This window comes from Acanthochromis polyacanthus, chromosome 8, assembly GCF_021347895.1.
Source record: "Acanthochromis polyacanthus isolate Apoly-LR-REF ecotype Palm Island chromosome 8, KAUST_Apoly_ChrSc, whole genome shotgun sequence".
Classification (NCBI taxonomy): Eukaryota; Metazoa; Chordata; class Actinopteri; family Pomacentridae; genus Acanthochromis; species Acanthochromis polyacanthus.
Window position 1 is genome coordinate 43,029,133 of NC_067120.1, and position 17,877 is coordinate 43,047,009.

At 39.1% G+C, this 17,877-nt stretch overlaps 1 protein-coding gene and 1 non-coding gene across 43 annotated transcripts in view; both read right to left on the reverse strand.

The window, feature by feature from the left end:
- The window catches only part of LOC127535152 (zinc finger protein OZF-like), a 201,137-nt gene that overhangs the window by 86,568 nt on the left and 96,692 nt on the right, over positions 1 to 17,877 (reverse strand). For 16 of the 42 annotated variants that reach the window (XR_007943801.1, XR_007943802.1, XR_007943799.1 and 13 more), the window contains exons 1-2: positions 7,057 to 7,197; positions 4,695 to 4,796 (exon numbers count right to left, since the gene is read on the reverse strand). The exons of 4 other annotated variants lie outside the window; for them this stretch is intronic. Coding sequence is in view for 26 of the 38 variants with exons in the window: in XM_051952285.1 (XP_051808245.1) it covers positions 4,695 to 4,712 (18 nt within the window). In the remaining 12 variants the exon portion in view is untranslated. Of the gene's footprint in view, positions 1 to 4,694; positions 4,797 to 5,127; positions 5,295 to 6,462; positions 6,542 to 7,056; positions 7,198 to 17,877 lie in introns of those variants that run through there. 22 more of the 42 variants (XR_007943803.1, XR_007943800.1, XM_051952264.1 and 19 more) reach the window with 10 other exon arrangements.
- Positions 17,367 to 17,438, reverse strand: trnag-ucc (transfer RNA glycine (anticodon UCC)). Its single transcript has one exon. It is a non-coding gene; the product is annotated as a tRNA-Gly (tRNA).

Consider the following 17,877-nt stretch of genomic DNA (forward strand, 5'->3'; position numbering starts at 1 on the left):
ATGTCAGCAACTTTTAAAAGCTGCTGACATTCACTTTTCTCAAGTTCCTGTAACCAGTAGAGAGAGGTGAAGAAAGGGACAAGAACATGTCTGGGGCAAGTAAAGGTCACTGGGTGAGGAATGAGGAAGTGCACATTTGCGGAGGGGGTGGACGTGGCTGTAATTTGTTTGCGTGGGTTAGAGTATGGTGTCAACACGTATGCAAAATTAAAGAGAGCTGTGATGTATAAATTGTACCTATTGGAAGTAGTTCGGGGGAGATTGTTGCGGGTATCTGCCTGGGTGCAATCCGGACATTAGTCCGAGCACAGGGGATGATTACCACGTAACTCTGGTTGAGTGGAATAACTTGGTCTGCAGAAGGAAGGACTGTTCTGATGGAATAATGGACTAAAGGAACTGCATCTTATTCGCTGTTAAGGATTACAGGATTGTGGTCGGGACTTGACAATGGACTGATGGAGTATCACTGGATTCTATTATTTCCAGAGGAATAACACCTGAATGGATTAACAAAGTTTTTTTTCCTGGCCCAAAACCCCAAAACTGGATTACATGCAGACCTGAAATTTGGACTTACGCTCTCTCAGCTTCCCCCCAGTGAGACAGCTAGGCGAATTTTCCTCGTCAACCAGCTTAACAGTTCTGCAGCATCCCTCTGAGTAAGACCTCAGGGGGCAGTAGGACCGGACCCGGAGGATGGAGAGCTGGTCCGGTGATTCCCTAACAGCTGAGTAAGTTAATCAGGGGGTCACTGGCCCTGAGGATCGACAATTGGCGCCCGAACAGGTTTTTTACCGACAGGTGAATCCCTGGTCCGTCAGGTGTGTGCCCTAAGACCCGAAGGGAAGGCTGAGGTGGGGACTGTAGATGTCCGCCTTGGCAGGAGAGAGCGGTGAAGACTGAGGTCTGATAGGACAGACTTCTCCCTGTCTGAGAGTGTGACTCAGACAGGTCGGAGAACGTTGAACTCAGAATCACTGGAAAAGTTTTTGTTTTCTGTTTCCTTCTCAGGATTATAACGGTGGATTGTAATCTGATGGAAGGATTGTATTTTTTCCAAAAAAGGAAAAGTATGGTGAGCGGCTGAGTAGAAGGGTTTCAGTTTCACCAGACCTGCAGAAGAGGTGTAGGAAGCACCGCGGGAGTGTGGAGGTTACGTGAGTCGTGAGGGTCGGGGAGGACCGAGCCGTCATCACGGAGTAGCCGAACTTAGTCTGCCCTTCATCCTGACTCTATGCGCTACGAGCGGCTTTGAAGGGGCGGACAACTCAACAAAGACGAACAAGTGGATAAAAATGGATGAAGATTTGCATGTCTCGCCTGCGAGACGTACTTCCCCTTCGCCGCCTGCTGAGGCTGAGGATGCTGCGGAGCTGGAGGCAAAAGGAGGAAGTGAGAGGGCAGCTGTTTCCCAATCCCAGGAAATTCCTCCAGGAGTGGTGCCTGAGCGGCCAGTGCATATCCTATTATACGGAGACGGGTGGAATTTCTGGGATTCAGGAGTTCAGCAAAGTTTGATGGTCGCGTTGCCTCAGGAGGAGAGAGGTGGGCTGAAGCAGGCTCTGGCTGTTGCTTGTAAGCAACGAGCACAGTACGCTGTGTATAATCAAGTGCTGAGATTCTGGATTATAGTGGTAGTCAGCCCCACTGAGGTAAAGTCGAAGCGAAATGCTGCGACTTGGCTGAAGTGGTGGGGCAGCTTTTTGGAAGATTTCGCCAAGGACACTTCAAAGGGGAGGCTGGAAGTGATAGTCAGCCCCTCTGTGAAATATGATCCTGTGGTGAAAATGCTGGCCAGAGAGTCTGGACTGCGACCTGGCTTGGTGTCGTCTGGAACAGTGAAAGCCATGTCAGTGTATAAGGACCATGGAAAGCTGCTGTCACCATTATATACATTTCGGAATAAGAGGCTTACAATATTGGGTAGTAAAATCTGTCGATCACAGTGAAAAGCAAAGCAGAGCTGGGACTGATGGGATTGTACCACCAGGATCTCTTCATCCCCAGACTTTCCGTTAAGTTACATTACTGGAGAAATGTACAATATGAAAAGCATACAACATCAATGTCCAGATTTAGGTCTTAATGGCAGCAGGGTCAATTCAGACCACCAACACTTTCTAGTTTCTCCTAGGGGATCAGATGTTGATACCAGTCCAGAAAAGATCTGTAATTCTGCCACTGAATTCTGGATTTGACACCAACGACCCGGGAAATTTGTTGTGCAGCAGTTACACAAGGGTTCACCATCAAACAACAAAAGCAACAAAACAGTAAAACAGTTAAAGGAATAGCAACAATTTAAGGAAATACTTCAAAAATGTAAAAAAAACAAAAAAAAAAACAGTAAAACAATTACAAGCAAAATAAAAGCCAAACAAAACATAAGATAGACAGGGACATCGGCAGCAATCTTGGTCATTTAGTCAGACGTAGTAAAAGTTTTCAATAAACAGCCACCGATGTAATCAGGTAGAGGACTTTTCTTTGGTCTGCACTGTTTGAGACACCAGATTACATTGCCCACATCAAGAAAGGGATTCTGTGGAGACGCTGACATGAGACAGTTTTTAGTCTCAGCATGTTTAGCCCTAAAATCATGGGAGTCAAACTTGACATAAAAACTGTTTAGACTTTGAGCCAGCTCTAAATCAGAATTATAACCACTGAGCTGAACTCTCTCATTGACACATTAATTAGTCCCAGTGATCAGATTCATGCCGTCCCAGACTGAACTGAGGTTGTTCATTTTGAGCTGAGACTCAAGCTTGTCTTTGTATTGTCTTTTGTGGGTCCTGATCTCCTACTTTATTTCCTTCTGTCGGTTATACAGATTTAGTGTATTTCCTTCTCTGAAGACTGTTTTCTTTCTGTACAGTAGGTCTTTTTTTAAAATTTATTTTACATTTATACAGTACAAAGACATACAGGGGGCAAGATACAAGAAAACAAAGGACAGAATTACCAACGCTTCAGACAGATGATTGCTGGAGTTTTGGGGCTGTTATGTATGAGGTATGACTGCATTATCGTGTGTGTGTGTGTTAAATGTAATTACATATACCAATATTGCTGTTAAAACATAGGATGTTGAAACAGAAGAGAATAAATAAATAGTAAAAAAAGGAAAAGAAAAAACAATAATAGTAATAATAAATGATAAATGAAACTGTATAAATTGTAACGATATGAAAACAACAATAGAGGTCATTACATGGGTAATGGTAATCAGCAGATAGAGTGGGGACAAAAACTATAGCATATAATATATTAACTACAGTGGTATATAATCTAGTAACTACAATAATATTCATAATACTAGTATAATATGGTAATAATAATAATAATAATAGTGATAATACCAGTAATAATAGTAATAGCAATAGAGAGAATAATAGCAATAGTGGTGGTCGTAATCAGAGGTGGGTAGTAACGAGTTACATTTACTCCGTTACATTTACTTGAGTAGTTTTTTTGATAAATTGTACTTTTATGAGTAAATTTAAAGCACAATACTTTTTACTTTTACTTGAGTATGTTTGTGGATATGTAACGCAACTTCTACTCCGCGACATTGCACTTCACGGCTCCTTACTTCTCTTGTTATCCAAGTGATAACGCATATACTTTTTTGTTTTGCTAGATACACACTTCCGCAAAAAGTTCTACCACATGACTGTATTTCACCAATCAGAGGCCGTCATTCAGTCACATGACCGCACAACTGCGTAGCTGCCGGGCTCATATCTGTAGCGCACACAGACCAGCTGATGGACAGAGGAGGAGCACACGAAAAATGGCAGAGGCAACAACGGTGTGCACTGCGGGGGAGGAGGAGAGGGGACACCCGTGGCCTCACATATGGAGCATGTTTAGCCGACACGCGTCGCAAAAGAGCAGCGACACTATGCGGTGAACATGCAGTCATTTTTACTGAACACACATTCTGTCTGTCTCTCTCTCTCTCTCTCCGTCTGTCAGCTCTCTCTCTTATTTGGACACAGACACCTGTTACATGTAAAGTCTGCCTTGTTCTAAATATAATCTATCTGGTTAGCCTGATGTGCCATTTGGAGGGCAGATTAATGGTTAATGTATCTTTTCACTGCAAGTTTGCAGGGTTGTTACCTTTGTTTTGGTTTTATGTTGTGGAAAAACTGCTATTGAAGAAGGTTTAGAAATAGGTAAACCTTAAGTTACATGTTTGGTTACAGACATTCAGTATGTCTAATATTTTGATGTTAAACCTCAGGGACAGTCTAAAAGAATATTTTAAAAAGAAAATGCTTGAAACCTGAAACTTCTGGGTTCAACTGTCTGAATTTCTTGAGAAGGAAAAGGCTGGTAAACTCACAATGCTCAAAAGTATTATTCTCTACCAAAGAAAATGCTGCTCTTTACCTTCCTGAACAACTTGCTGGAAAAACAAGACTTTTCTTCCGTTACTTATCTTCATCACCATGTAAGACATTTTCAGAAAGTATGATCAGCAGCTAGTTCAGCCTCAAACAAAAAACAAGCAGCTTCCTAGCAGTCCACCATTATATCCTCAGTACAGCTGCTTCTGCAGAGCTACATCTCTCCAGCCAACGTCACCTGGCTTTGGTCGGCCCATCTAACCAACTGGAGCAACTTTACACATTTTAAAGAACAAATGAATGATAATAATGTTACAGTGGTATGTTTCTCACTTTTTGTGAAGAATCCATGTTTCCTCCGTTGTTGAGCTCAGACTAAATGGCTGCCAACATTCCTCTGCTCCTCCGTCAGACTCTCCTCCTCCTGCCAATCACCTGTCACATCAAACACATCTTCATGAGGATACCACTCTATACACAAGTGTCAGAGTGTCCCATATGTTCATCAGCCAACACAGAGGACACATTTCAACTCAATAGTTCACTTTTAGTTCTTTTCAATTTCACCTAAAACTGATACAAATGAACTTAAACTGTTAAAAATAAGGAACATAGACAGAAAACAGACATGGAAAAAGAGAATAAAGAGAACATAAAGATGCTACTGCAGGTGATTCAAGACAGGACTGCTGGTAGAAAACTGTTCATGCTGTAAGTTAGTGAATGTATTTTACTGCTCAGTGTTCTGTTTAAAGGCAGCTCTCACTCTCTGTTCTTTGCACTCTCCCATAGTGTCAAGTGTCCTCCCACTTTCAATGACAGGTGATTCTCATTGATGATTTTTCTCACAGTTTGTGCAGTTTCCCCACTTGAAAAAGGATGTTTCATCTACCCAGGGTTTGAGCAGGACTCCACTCATCAATCAGACAGTTGCTTTCTTTCTTTTCCCTCTTTTATTTTGCAGTGGTCGCAAATTCATGAGATACAGAGGTGGCAACTTCCATAAGTCCATACGTTTAGTTGATAGATTAAGGTGAAAAACCTTTAAACAGAACACAAAAGGACAATGTTCACATCACTGCATTCAGCAAATAGTAACAACCATTCTTCATGGACATTTTCACCACATTGGCAAATGCTACTCCACTCACTTTATGTTTGTCAACCTCAACACCACATAAACTGAAGCGACAAATCATGGCATGAGCAATATTCAACCCAATACTATACCACACATGAATTTATCTGCATTTTAAAGAGTTGATTTTAAATCACAGTTTAATTACTCTGAGCATTTTTATCAAAAAATGTTTTAACCATTTTATACTTTTTACTTCATGGTTTTAAAATGATTTAAAGTGCATAAAGTGATTTTAAAGTGCAATCCTTTCCAGATCCAATGGGGAGTGCCAGTGTTTACAAACAGTGACGTCACGAAGTCACGTGATTCCCGCGCCGGTTGGCAAAAGGAACCAGAGGAACAATGGCTGACGATAGCAATGCGAGCTATCCTTCCATGCAATTGCCCGATTATGCTCAATCCTTACCACCTGAGGCCCGACAAAGATATGTGAGTAAGCTGAGATATCAAGGAAACAGTAAAACCTTGCCAGATCCCTACAATTTGAAGACTGAGTGGGTTGAAGATCCGTCATTGTGGCCGGACATTTCCTTCATTTATTTTTACCTGATTGACACCCCTGGGCAGTTCACCCTGTTAATCTTCTACAAGCTGTCAAAGAAATGTCAAGAAGTTGCTGTATTTCTTGTCTGCAGTATGGCTTCTATGTAACAGTAACAGACCCACAGCATTGGTGATCAAAAATAGGACAATTCTAAAAAACGATCGCTAGACGCATACAGAAACAAATATGGTTACAAATATGAGGCTGCTGGCTTAAGGAGACGTTATTGAATATGCTTCATTAGACTTTAGTATACTTTCATCACCTAAAAACGATCGGTAACACATGACAACACTGAACCAAACCCAAAGTGTAGAGATCGCTTCACGCGAAGGATGCAACACTAAATCAATATCTTTTGGTAAATATGCTCAAAGTTGGACATACTAAAGATGCTAAACTGTTGAATAGTTTACCTGAAGAAAAGTGGGAGCCACAAACACGATCTCTGCTGCTTACTGGGTTCCACTTTTTCCGGCTGCCATCTTCTCTCTCCTGAAATCGGTATCCGGTGAAATTTCAAGCCTGATCCTTTCTTAAAACGCTTAGTACAACCAACAACTACACATGATATTACCATTGTGGTAAATATATGTGCATTTTCATTCACGAAAAGCAATAAATTTACGTATTTGCTCCAAACACGATACTGTTATCGTTGCAAGCCGTTATGCTAATGCTGGTTCTTGCCAACCGGTAGCCATTTTGTAGTACGTGACCGTAACAAATGACGACATGCTAGCACTACCCATAAATACATAAAAACCCACCATTACAAACAGGATGAATTCACTGGTCTTAGCTGGAACCCTCTAATTAGCACCAATTAGCCTGCAATCTTATTTTCAACTGAATAATGACAAAACACACGGCAATTATTGGTAAGTTGACAGTAAGCCGCTCGTGGCTGACGCCGATCTCCGTGGCTAATGCTAATGCTAACACATACTGCAGTGGTACACATCGGCAGCTTAAACAGTCTTTTAGAGTCTCCAGAATTCTGCTCTTACCGGCTGCAACCCGGATTTTGGAGATGAACGCAATCCTGCACAGTTTGCCGCAGATCTTGATGCTTTCCCAACAGAAACTCACGGACACTTTGTTTGAACGCGGTCACTTCGTCTCACTTCCTCCTCAGTGCTGCGTGTGTCCCCTTGTATCCCGCCGGTGGCAAACTTGCAGCCGCAGTTGGTTCCGTCCCAGCTGAGTGTAGGACCTGTGCGTAAATGCTTCTCCTTTGAGTTTTCAGCTCCTTCCAGTTTGACTTGACACATAGACTGCTTTGCACTCTGTGTCACCTGTACCTTCAGAACTCTGAATAAAAGAACAAAAGATTTATTGCAAAGAACAAAAAGGTTTTGCCTCCACAGCAGCTTGTTATGAAAATGATTGTATTTGATGATTGAATGTTCTTATTCATTGTAATACTGTGTGATGTGTGCTAAAAGAGAAACAAGGACACGAGCTATCATCAATATTATTTCATCTTACATGTCTAATTTTTAAAAAATATGACATTATATAAATATGCACTACTGTTCAAAAGTTTGAGGTCACTTAGAAATGTCCTTTTCTTGAAATCAGTTTTTCATGCAGATAAATCAGATTGGTTTGACAAATGAAATGAAGCAGTTTATTATTATTATTGTAATTATTATTATTATAACCTTTATTTAACCAGGTTGTTCCCATTGAGATCCAAGATCTCTTTTACAAGAGAGACCTGGCCAAGATTGGCAGCACATAAAGTTTCAACACGTTACAAATACAGTTAAAAATACAAATGACATACAATTTACAATTGGATTTTAAAAAATTTGGTTAAAAGAGTTCAAAAGGATTAGTCAAACACTTCAGTTAAATTGGACATTTGCACTCCTGAAGCCTGGGTGTAATGGAGTTTATCATAGACTTAAAAACATTCAGAGATACCAAACTTTGGAGTTTGAGCTCTGATTGCAAAGTGTTCCATGTACTTGGAGCAGAAAATCTAAAAGCTTTCTTCTCCATTTCTGTTCTGACCTTAGGAACAGTAAAATGTAAAAAGTCCTGAGATCGGAGACTGTAGGACCTATTAGATGGAATTAAAAGAAGTGATAAATAAGATGGAGTCATCTGAAGAATGGCCTTGTAAATCAGCACAGACCAATGGCCAAGCCGGCGCACATATAATGAAGGCCAATTTACTTTACCGTATCAGACACAATGATGAGTTGAAACTCCACAGTTTGTCGTAAACCTCAGAGCACCATGATACACACAATCCAGCATGTGGAGGCATTGATCGGAGGCATTCATATACAACACATCACCATGATCATTTATCGGAAGAAAAGTTGACTCTACCAGTTTCTGTTTCACTCTGAAGGAAAAGCAAGACTTATTTCTAAAATAAAATCCAAGTAAAAGCTTCAGTCTCTTTACAGTGTATTGAATATGTGCCTTAAAGGACAGGTTTAAATTCTGAAGTTCAGACCCTCCAGTATTACTGATCATAGAGGGAAACTAACATGTAGAAATATGAAGGTTTAGAGCCAACAGTGTTAGAAATGATGGAGAATAATCAGATTCATTTAAATATTAGTATTAAAACGATCACAAATAGGAATAAAATGACCAAGAAATGGATAAAGCGACCAGAAATCTGCATAAAATGACCGACATATGAGACAGAACTACCACAAATATGGATAAAATGACCAAAATATGAGATAAAACTACCACAAAGATTTAAAAAAATGACCGAACTATGCCTCATAACCGCAACAAATATGAAAGATTACAAAAATATGACTCAAAACTATCACAAATATTGTTAATCTTGGTTTATTTGTTGATGATTTATCAGTATTGTTATTGATTACTGATGGTTGCAGGGACAGAGGTTTGTGTGTGAGTCTCTGCTGCCATCTAGTGGTGGATCAACAACATGACTTTTCCCAGATTGAATCCCAGAGAGTCCTGACTTGTTAGTTGGATCAGAGAGACTTCCATTAAGATGGAGCTCTGAGCAGCAACACTTTCCTGAAATCTTCAAACGCTCCCTCATAGTTTGTTTCATCTGAAGTTTAGTCTAAATAAATGAAGTGTAGGATTTTGAACAGAAAGGAGACTCATTTTCTCTTCCTTTGTGGATGTTTGGATCACCACTACTCATTGGTACCAGGAAGAAAATCCTAGAAGCTGTCAATCTGCTCACAGACAGCTTTGATATCCAGGAAAAACACATGGAAGAGCTGAGCAGAAAAATGGAGGAAAAGTGCAGCCTGGTAGCAGTGATGAGAGAGGAGGTTACCGAATACAAGAAGAAAAGAGTGGAGCTGGAAGAACAGGTGGGAAAAGTGCAGAAAGAAGTGAAGACGCTGACTGAGAAATGACACCAACAAGAAACTCTATTAGAAGAGAATTTAGAAGCAAACACCAACTGATCATATTTTTAGTGAATTGTGTTCCTGACCAATGGTTGGATAGACTCCCTACCAAACATGTGGAGCACAAATACAATCAAAACATCAAAACATTTGGCACAAATGGAGACATAATGATCCTCATTTCAGATGTTTTCATGGATCAGGTCAGGATTTTTTTTTTAAATAAAACTTTTAAGGAATTATTGTAATTTTCTTTCTGAAGGTTTTACACATTTTCAGAATTTTGCAGAATTTTTTGCTGAATTTTTGGATTTTTTCAGAGCAGGAAACAATATTTCTGGTGAATGAAGACAACAGGAGGGCTAAAGTCAGACGATGGCGTTGGTTCTTCTGGAAGTAAATTGAATTTTTCCAACATAAAGTGAGAGAAAACTCAGTAGATTGTGGTCAAAGAATGTGTCAGAAAGCAAAAGAATGAGAAAGACAGTTGATGAATGATATGAATGAGTGTTGTAAAATGAATGTGTTCTCTGATAGGAAGAAAGAAGAAGTGATTGGGTTCCAATCTAAAGGAGATGAATTGGATTGGAATAAAGCACCAGGTGCATTTCTAGCATCCAGAGCTAAATGGATGGAAGATGGGGAGAAAAACAGTTCCTATTTCAGTGGATTAGAGAGAAATGCAATCAGCCTCTAAATGTTGATGATCAAACTGGGAGCAATCCAGAAGAAAGAGCAGATGAAAGATTTAGATTCTATCAGCATTTACATTCAGCAGCTTTTTCTTTCAGACGTCAAAGCATTTCTTCCTCAGACTGACTTTAAAAGCACGTGTTTGGAGAGATTGATAGAGCTGGAATGAAAATGTCTTTGGGGAAATCAGCGGCTCCAGATGGACTTACAACCAACTTTGATCCGTTTTTCTGGGCTGATATTAGAGAATGACTGTTTGAAGCATTCAAAGAAGCTTTCAATCAGGGAGTCACACTCATTTTAATTCAGGTTCCACATTTAGCCCAGTTTGATCTCAAGTGGGCCGGACCGCTTTTTACTACAGGATCAAAACCACAAAAGTCAGATTAAAAAGACAAAAAATGAGACAAAAACCAGACAAATATTGTGAAAATGAGACAGAAAAGGACAAAAGAACAATCTAGTATTTGACTTTGTGATCATGGTCTAGAAATGATTTTAAATGGATACTTTGACTCATTTACAATCTGCAGTTCATGTCTTCTCTGGAATTTGGACACTTTGATGATGATTGATGGATTGTGCTCATTTGGTAGAGGATGCTGCTTTTACACTCTTTCTACATTCATTGAAAGCTTCTGACAAGCTTCAACACCACTTTATTTGACATTCACTGCATTATTTTGGATTGAAAATTCATTCATATGCTCTCAGTGCTGTCCAGCAGAATTCCTTCAATGTGGAACTACTAGAAGATGAGATGTTAACAGGAGCAAACACCAAGGAGACCCATCAGTCCTCTGCTGTTTATTATTAGCTCTGGATATCAACCCTCCTGTTGGCTTCATTTACGGCACCAAAAAACAGGAAAAAAATCCAGAAATTCAGCAAAAAATTCACCAAATTTATGGAAATATGCAAAACCTTCAGGAAGAAAATTAAAATAATTCCTTAAAACTTTTATTTTAAAAATAAAACAAAATCCCCCAAATTTGACAAGAAAATTCTTGTAAATATGTTCAAAAAATGAGTAAAAATCTTCTAAAAAAATCCTCAATATATCTAAAGTGATTCCATATTTATCAGTAAAACTTCTGATATTTTCTTTAAGAACATTCACATAAAAATCAACCAAAATCCAGAGAATTTACTGGATTTTGGTTGATTTTTATGTGAATGTTCTTTAGAACATTTCTTCTTTTTCCAACAAAAAATGTTCAAAAATTTCCCAAAAATGTTAAAATGTGGACATCAGAAGTTTCACTGTGAAAATATTTATTATTTTCCACATTTTCAAACTTTAAAACGACACGAGGGTTAAAATAATGAAACTCTAAAACCATTTAATAACGACACAGTCAGCAGATGATCCAACATTATTTTAAAGCTGTGTGTATTTTCCAGAAGCCTCAGGGTTTGATTGAAACTAAATGTGAGATCTGATCCATTCACCAGAAAACACAAACTTTACTTCAGAATATTACAGTAAAAATGAGCTGAAACATTTGGTAGAAACTATCAGTAAATATGATCAACAGGGAAACTTCTAACATTCTGATTGTTGGAAATCAAATCTAAAATCCTTGAAGATCTGCTTCCAAAGGAATCTTTCATATTTGGTAGATATGAGGACAGAAATGGAAGGATTTCAGGATGAATTATCACAAAGGACTGTGGACATCTGCTTTATCAGCATCTGTGCATCCACCCCCAGCTATGAATCTGCTGCTGTCTGATAATGTATCATACTGTTACTGATATCTGTAAATCAGACTGTGTGAATGACAGCTTTGCAGTTCTTTGCACCATTTAATTAATGGGCTGCATTTCGCATTAAATAATTTACATCTAAACCTGCAACACAGAAGCAGCCTGGGGAGAAATGCCTGCTTTTGAATGCATGTTTTCTTTTCTTTTTTTGCTGTTGTTTGTTTCAGTTGCACTACCACAATTATAGGCTGCTGTTTCAGTCTGGCTCTCCTGGAGCTTTTGGTGTGAAAATTCCTGAGTCATTCTCAGGTTCGTTTCAGATGCATCCCACCCATGCAGTCACACTGACTCGTGGGATTACCATTTCTTTGTTAGGCTAATTGCATTATTGTGGCTTTTTAAAATCCAGTAGGTGGTGTGTGAGCCGGTGAATGAATGTACAATCACTTATGGATGAGATTTATTTCTTCACATGTAAATGAATGCTTCGTTTTCACCGTCTGCTGTGAAGTTTCCACAGTCTGGATGGCACTTTAATCATTTCACGGTGAGAATTGATTAGGTGTGGATTGTTTATTAGCATTTGTAATAAATGTAATCTCAGTATTATCCTGCAGTGGCCTCGGGTTATTTCCTGATATCGCAGCTTCATGCCAGAAATTAAATAATTGGTGACTGATGTGCCATTTGTCAAAAGCTGAGTGACAAAGATAATGCGTGCAAAGTCCCTTCTTGCTGATGTCATCTTTTAAATAGACCAGGCCCATGTAACCTAACACCTTGTGGGAATGCACTCAGTCAAGCTATTGTTTCTGCTCCCATCACAGTTTCTTGTGTGAGATAAGTATGGCCTGTGCTGCAGAGAGAACAAAAGGCCTTAAAGCGTGGATGAGACATCGACTGTCAACGCTCGGTTTGTCAGATTCTTACCAGATTCGGTGCTCAAGCAGCGCCAAAGTTGACGAGAATGAAACACTGTAAACAGCAGTGTGTACGTGTGTGGCTTTCCAGTAGATATGGTTTCTGATATCACATCATCCCAGACTAATATTCAGACTATTAGTCAGGATGTGCATGAGCTGAGCTGGTGCCTGCTGTGATTCATGTAGCAGCTTCTGAATAGGCAGCATAATGTTATGGCACAGAGGATGTGAGTCAGGACAGAGAGAATCCAGTTCCTGGGCCATTACTGCAGCTGAAAGGAAGAGGAGGAAGTTGGTTTGAAGATTTGTCACCATAAGATCTCTCTGTTTTAGAAAGGGGGTGGGTTCCTCTCAGGAATGTGAAAAGATCTGGGTGTTGGGAAGGTTTTTCCCTATAAATAAGACTAACTAGTCACAAGATTCAGTGTTGAGGGACAGCTAGTTCTATAGTATGGACGCACAGAAGGCACAAATGTTAATGTTCTGTTTGGATCACTTCATGTATTGCATTAAGGTGATAGTTTTAAAAAGTTCAATTAAAAAACTTTAAATCTCTATGTTTTTTTAAAGTAAAATAACAGCAAATATCTGTAATTTTTTAGTTTGAAATAAAAGTGCGTTTTTACATTCACACATTATATAATAATAATTATTATTTGGATAAAATATCATTTTTTGTGTGTTTCTCTTTACAATCACATGTAATTAATACTTTTTTCTAGGATTTTACTGGAAATTATTGGTAGTTTAACAAAAAAGTGAAGTTATGTAAAACAGTTTTAAAATATGTAGAATGTTTTTATTTTACAATTAAAAATTGTGTAAGATAATAAAATGTTACATTTTTAGGATTTGGATATCTTTAAAATGTTGTTTTGTTTTGTAGTTTTTGTGTGTTTTGTTGATTTCAATCATTTAATTCAGTTGGTACTATTTTACAGCCCAAATGTTATAAAAGGACAAATCACAATTTAAAAAAACAGACTTTTGATGTGGACATTTTGCACAGCCTGTTTTTCACAGTTAATATGTGAATTTTAAAAAATAAATCTGGGATTTTTCCTCGTTGTTATTTGTAATTCTGTAAAATGATAACTATTGCAGTTTTTAAAAAGTTTTTAAAAATGTATTTTTCAGTATATGGAACATTGGCTAATATGAAAACCAAAAAATAGTGCAAAAACTTCCAGTCTTCACCACAGTTATTATTGAAAAACCAGCATTATGAAACTAAAGTGGTTGTTCAGGGGCTAAATCTGCATCATGCATGTGCTGAGCCACAGGTTTGTGCAGAGCAACAGGTCAATCAGAAAGCAACCCTCTTCTCTTTGTTGTCCCTCATCCTCCCAACATGCTCTGGTTGGTTCCTTATTTCACTTCAATCTTTTGACTGCATCTAAGTTCTGCTTAAAGCTCATTTGGGGCAGTTGTCCTACTCACTCATCAGCGGTGCTGGGAGGTGATACATCCATCTGCGCCTGTGACGGCCGCTAATCCTTGACAACTGTGCCCCTCTGGCACCGTATCCGTTGCACTGCTGGTTGTGTGATACAATAGGCTCCCATCCTTTGTCCTTGAAATTGTTTGAATTAGCACAACGGCGGGGGCTGGGGTTGCAAACATCAGAGTTACTCAAAAGGATTGACAAAATCACATGAGCATGATAGCTTGGAGGTGGTAGACGTTTTGGACAGATAATCAGCAGTAAAATCGATACAAGTGACAGATATGAATCAGTGCAGCCCTTTGAATGAGTCTAACTTTGGACCTCTGCTAGTGGTGCTGTGCAGCACAGTGGGCAATGGTTTGATCAGTGCTTTATTGTCAGAACTGATCCCCTGTAGAGATTGGACTTGTAGTGGTGTTTTTAACGGATCACTATCTATTAAATCTGGCCTAAGTTGCCTTATACCGTTATACCTTATTACCTTTATGAAACATGTTTGCACTTTTATTCAAATCAAAAATCAAATTAAAATCAGCTTTTTGTCATATTAGCCTGTAAATACAGCAAAGTGGCACACAGATGGAGCGAATGGTTTCTTCAGGATCCAGTTTGGAAAACCAATTCAACATTACCGTAGAGAAAAAAAACTTCACTTAATTTTAGTTCCAGGTTCTTATCTACTTCATTATCTTTACATGCTAATTTTTCCCAGACAGAGCATACAAATGCGGTACTACACTATACATTTACAAAATGATACATTTAGTGAAAGCTTTGTGTGGATGCCACATGTGTATTAATATACAACCACTAACACATCATTCTGGGACATTCATGTTCATACTTTTAATCTTGTTACTGCTTTAGAACTGCTAACTGCCTGATTTACTCTAAAGAAGCTTGTGTCTACATTTATTCACTAATTTAAAGTCATTTTTTCTATTCCATTTATCTAGTGAATCCTTTTTAATAAGTCCTTAAAATGTGTTGTACTGTTTACCATTGATTTCTTTCTTTTATTTCAACTTTTTTAAAAAATAGATTTATAAACCTATTGTATTTTGACTGATGCACAACAACACAACAAGCCCTCAAAACAAATTTTCACTTCCAGCACTCATTGCAAACTCTCAAACCTGTTGTGCTTGCTGATCCATGATCCACTGAACAAATGCTGAGTAGGTGTGTGTGGCTGCATGTATGAGTGTGTGAGCTTAGATAAGCCACATGCAATCACTCGTCCCACCACCAAACTTGCAACATGTCCTAGTTGGACCTTCCAGCAGCTGCCCAGCCCTGCCAGCAAGAGGTGACTAGAAGAAAAGTCTTTACGTGATCCTAGATCCAAGCAGATCATGTGACCTCTAAAACGCTGCTATAATCCAATGTCCAAGTCTGTTGTGCAGGTCACTTTGTCTTGGTAAGTTAAATCTAGGAATTTCTGTGCCATGCCGTCAAAGCATTAGCAGCAGTTCTTGACAGGGAGAAGAAGTGGTTGACATTTGGAGCAACATTGCCAGACAGCTCCACGGTATGTTTCTATGGATTGAAAATGGAGGTAAAGTAAACTTAGATTAGCCATTTATGTAAATGCTCACACCCACTTCCAAATTCAGCTCTCCCAAGTCAAATACCCATCCCCCTCATTTCCTCCTCCCTCCTGTCCTTACCCCAGGGGTGTCCAAACTTTTGTCACTGAGGGCCACATACATAAAAATATAGGAGGGGCTGGGCCACTTACTAGAAATTAAGTATATAGCCTTAACTTTAGTCTATTAAAGTTAGAATAATCAACTAAAAGTGGTCAAATATGTTATATTGTTGAATATAATTAAAGACCAAACTGCCTTCATCACATCTTTCCATAAATGGATCTTTGATTGATTTATTCAGAAAAAGCTTTAGTCGGCCTCAGTTCTCAGAAACAGCAGCCTCAGAGAATTAAAGAGCACAAATAAATAGAATGCACCTTTTCTCTCAGAACACTGTCGATGCCTCACCTTTCTGTCTGTCCTGTGTTTGTTTTATGTTTCACTTGGGTGTGCACAGCCCTCAATGGCATAATGTAGGAAACAGCTTGAAATAAACATGATAGGGTTAATTTGCCATGAGGGCAGGTGATGGTCACAGTCACAAAGAAGAAAAAAATTGCATGAAGCTTAAGTAATGACGCCAATGGTTGGTTGGTGTCATTTTTGAGCGGGATTTGCAGACAAAAAAAAAAAAGAACAGCAGCCTCAGATTTATTCTTAGACAGAAGATTTACAGGTAGAGAAAAAAATATAAAGGGACAATGGGACAGGTAAATTTCAAGCTTGTTATTTAAGTTGCAGCACACCTATTAACGTTAGTTTGAAACGGTTAACATGAACAGACTGAACTGGACTTAATAACAGGAGTGCATATAATTTTAGTAAGTTATTCTTGTGAGTATCAGCTGCGCTGGGTATGTAAATCGGGCCATCCAGCTGCGGTGCTGATCCGACGCCACTCGTGCCAAAAATCCGGACAAATGTCACTTGATCAAGGAGCAAATCTGCATCACATGAGATCAGCTGACTTTGGGTGTGCAGTGTGTGCGCTGTGCACAGCGGTGTGGGAACGACCTGCTTCGCCTGCTGCCTCCGTGACCCGGCCCCGGATAAGTGGAAGAAAATGGATGGATAGATGGAGAACAGAAATTAGTACCACAGGAGTTCTCATGGCCAAGTGGTTAAGGTGATGGACTAGAAATTCACTGGGGTCTCCCCATGCAGGTTTGAAAACATTGAACTGTTTTCTGCTGTGGCAGTAAGACATAGGTTGAAAATCCCCTCCAAACAGTTAATCCTGGCCATCTATGAAATTAGAAGAGATGATGATATTTAACTGATGATCTTATTATGAGCAAGTCTGAATATCATGTCAGTTCTGCAAAGTCATTCACCTTCTATGTACAGGATGAGAGTGATGGCTTCAATTGTTACACGTTTCCTTCTACAGTGCATGTTTGAGGCCCCAGCTTCAGACTATGACATGCCATCAGTTTCTTTCTGCAAGACACAAAGATCAACCTTCAGACTGAGAAACAGAAACATTACAGAATATGATACTATTCACATTCTGTGACAAAGTGTTTAGTTGTGTCGTTAAACCATCACAAACACTAAGCACACAACATTCATGACCAGCACACATGCGATGGCCGGGAATCGAACCCGGGTCAACTGCTTGGAAGGCAGCTATGCTCACCACTATACCACCATCGCTATGAAATGGACTGTTTTTGTGTGCTCTCAGGAGTTCAAACGGATAAGAGAAGTAGGTGCAGAGAAAAGGGAGGAAATGAACATCAGCCAGAAGCCCTGATCTCTGTCACGACACACAACATCTTAGTATTTTCTACAGCAAAACAACCTGATGAAAATGAAACTAAATCTTGAATCATTCTCGAAGCAACTTCCACATAATGGGAAAGTGATATTGATGAGCCTATTGATTCCACATTCCCATGGTCTGCAGTCTTTTTTTATAACTTTCTTTTCAGACTTTGGCTAGAGTCATTTTGTTGTTTATAGCCTGTATTATATTTTGAACTGCTGGTATTGATTTCAGATTGTCCTTTGGTGCACTGGAATTATACAGGGTAAACTAACTTTATTTTGTTCTGTTGTTGTGTTATAACTTAGTACTGTGTTTGATGATCTA